A 1960-nucleotide genomic window follows, 5' to 3' on the forward strand; every position below is an offset into this window, starting at 1 on the left:
GCCCTTATTGTCCGCACGACGGGCGCCACCGCTCGCGCCCTCGAGCAGGAGCCCGGGCACGGACCGCGTGGATCAAGGCATGCAGCCCACGCGAGTCTCCGTGTGGCGTCGATGGCGCAGCACGTGTGCGAAGAAGGGACGAGGAAGGACGAGTAAGGACGAGAAGAGCCCGCAAGGCGCATGGCCCGATCCGTCGGCAGGGCGGTTCGCCCTGGCTGGCCAGGGTTTCGCTGTAGCACAGCACACGTAGGTGAGCTGCAGTCTTATGCGTATCTTCACCGGCTTGTGCGTTGTAGAGTGACGCCTTGAGACGAAAATGTCTCTGGTCTCGACGTGGTTCTGCAGTTTGTGTTCTCTCGTGTGTCGCGAATTTTTTTTAGCGTTATTATTCTACATTTATGGGAGGGCCCTTGTCGTGTAAAGTTTTGGTGGTACTCGTTGTCGAATATATCTGCATCTCTCTCTAGCAGCGTTGCTATCATCGTACATCATCGTGCCCTGGACGTCTTTGTATTGCCGTTTTGCACTCTACCTTTGCTGTTCGGCGATGCACGCTTGCCGGTACCCCTGCCCCCTCCACCGTATTAGCTGCAGTGCTCTTTCTGTCGTGTCGGTGATGTTTCACATATGGCGTGTCGTATCTGTTTTGTCGTTATTATTTCCCTTTTTTCTTTTCTCCGACCTCCGTCTGAACATGAGCAGTTTTCGTCTGGGCGTTATTGATTTTTTTCCACAGTCTGCCCCTTTTAGCGCCTTCCTCCTCCCCCGCTCTGCCGGTCTCTTCGCTGTCCTACCCCCCCCCTCATTTTCTGCGCTCTGCGCCCTATTCTCGTGTACACCAAGGTTGTCTTTGATGCCATCTTGCATTGCTTTTTCCCTTCTTATGATTTCGCCTCTTTTGGCCCGTCGCACCTCAGCTCACGCATGACATCCGCCTTTTTTCCAGCATGCGGTGCCTGCATTGGTGTGTGGGCGTGGCAGAGAAAGGTGTAGGGATATTCACAGAGGGGCGCAGTGACTGAGACCATGCCACCGTTCCCCGCTGCTACGCACCCCCACGCCTTTGCTTGTTTTGTGTGTGGTCGGAACGCAGAGGGTGTGGAGGTGCATTCTCTGCTGCTCATGCATAAGGGAGAGCGCCAGTGGCGCGGTGCGAGGGGAACGCGAGGTGAAGCTAAAGGGCACTACACCACACACATTTTGACACACACAGACAAAGGAGGAAGTCACGACACTCCGGCCGTGGGGCATCGCTATCGAAGTAGGCGAGGTGTCTTCAGTGTTTTGCTCCGCACAGCGGATACGCAACGCTGGGCGCATGCTGGCTTGCGTTCGCGTCATACGCCCAACCTACGATGCTGCGGTGTGGCCTGGCCTTCGCTGACACGGTGCGGTGACTTCGATGGGCACTCATGGATGCAGGTGGAGGGACGCCATTTGTGTGTTGGACGGCCCCCCTCTCCCAATTCCGTTTCACAAGCCTCTTTTTTTTGCTCTCATTCTCTTCTGCCTCTCTGTGCACTTCTTTCCTCGCCATCCAACCTTCGACTAAATCTCGGTTTCACCGCCCCCCTCCGTCTTGCACCCTCATACCTCTGTACATTCCCACTCCACCGGTGCTTGCACACACCCTCACACGCACCTTATCGGCCTCACCATTCTCGTTGTGGGCCCGTGTGCTCTCCTACGGTTTTCATTCACGCGCCTCGTCATCCCATCGCTTCACCTCTTCTTGTGACACATAGGTGTGTAATTAGCGAAGATGCCGAAGGGTAACAACGCGATCCCCCACGTTCACCAGAAGAAGCACTGGAACCCGTGCTCTTCGCAGAAGGGCAACGTGAAGGTGTTCCTGAACCAGCCGGCTCAGAAGCACCGCCGTCGCCGTCTGCGCCTGCTGAAGGCCAAGAAGGTGTTTCCTCGCCCGCTGAAGGCGCTGCGTCCGCAGGTGAACTGTCCC

The 1960-nt window shown here is 56.5% G+C and overlaps 1 protein-coding gene across 1 annotated transcript; it reads left to right on the plus strand.

Moving 5' to 3' along the window:
• Positions 1–1762: 1762 nt before the first annotated feature.
• Positions 1763–1960, plus strand: LDBPK_292570 (60S ribosomal protein L13, putative; the record flags this gene model as incomplete). Its single annotated transcript, XM_003862627.1, has 1 exon — positions 1763–1960. A coding segment is annotated over one exon (198 nt), but the record flags the coding sequence as incomplete, so codon positions are not given.

The sequence above is a fragment of the Leishmania donovani genome, chromosome 29, assembly GCF_000227135.1.
Source record: "Leishmania donovani BPK282A1 complete genome, chromosome 29".
Taxonomy (NCBI): Eukaryota; Euglenozoa; class Kinetoplastea; order Trypanosomatida; family Trypanosomatidae; genus Leishmania; species Leishmania donovani.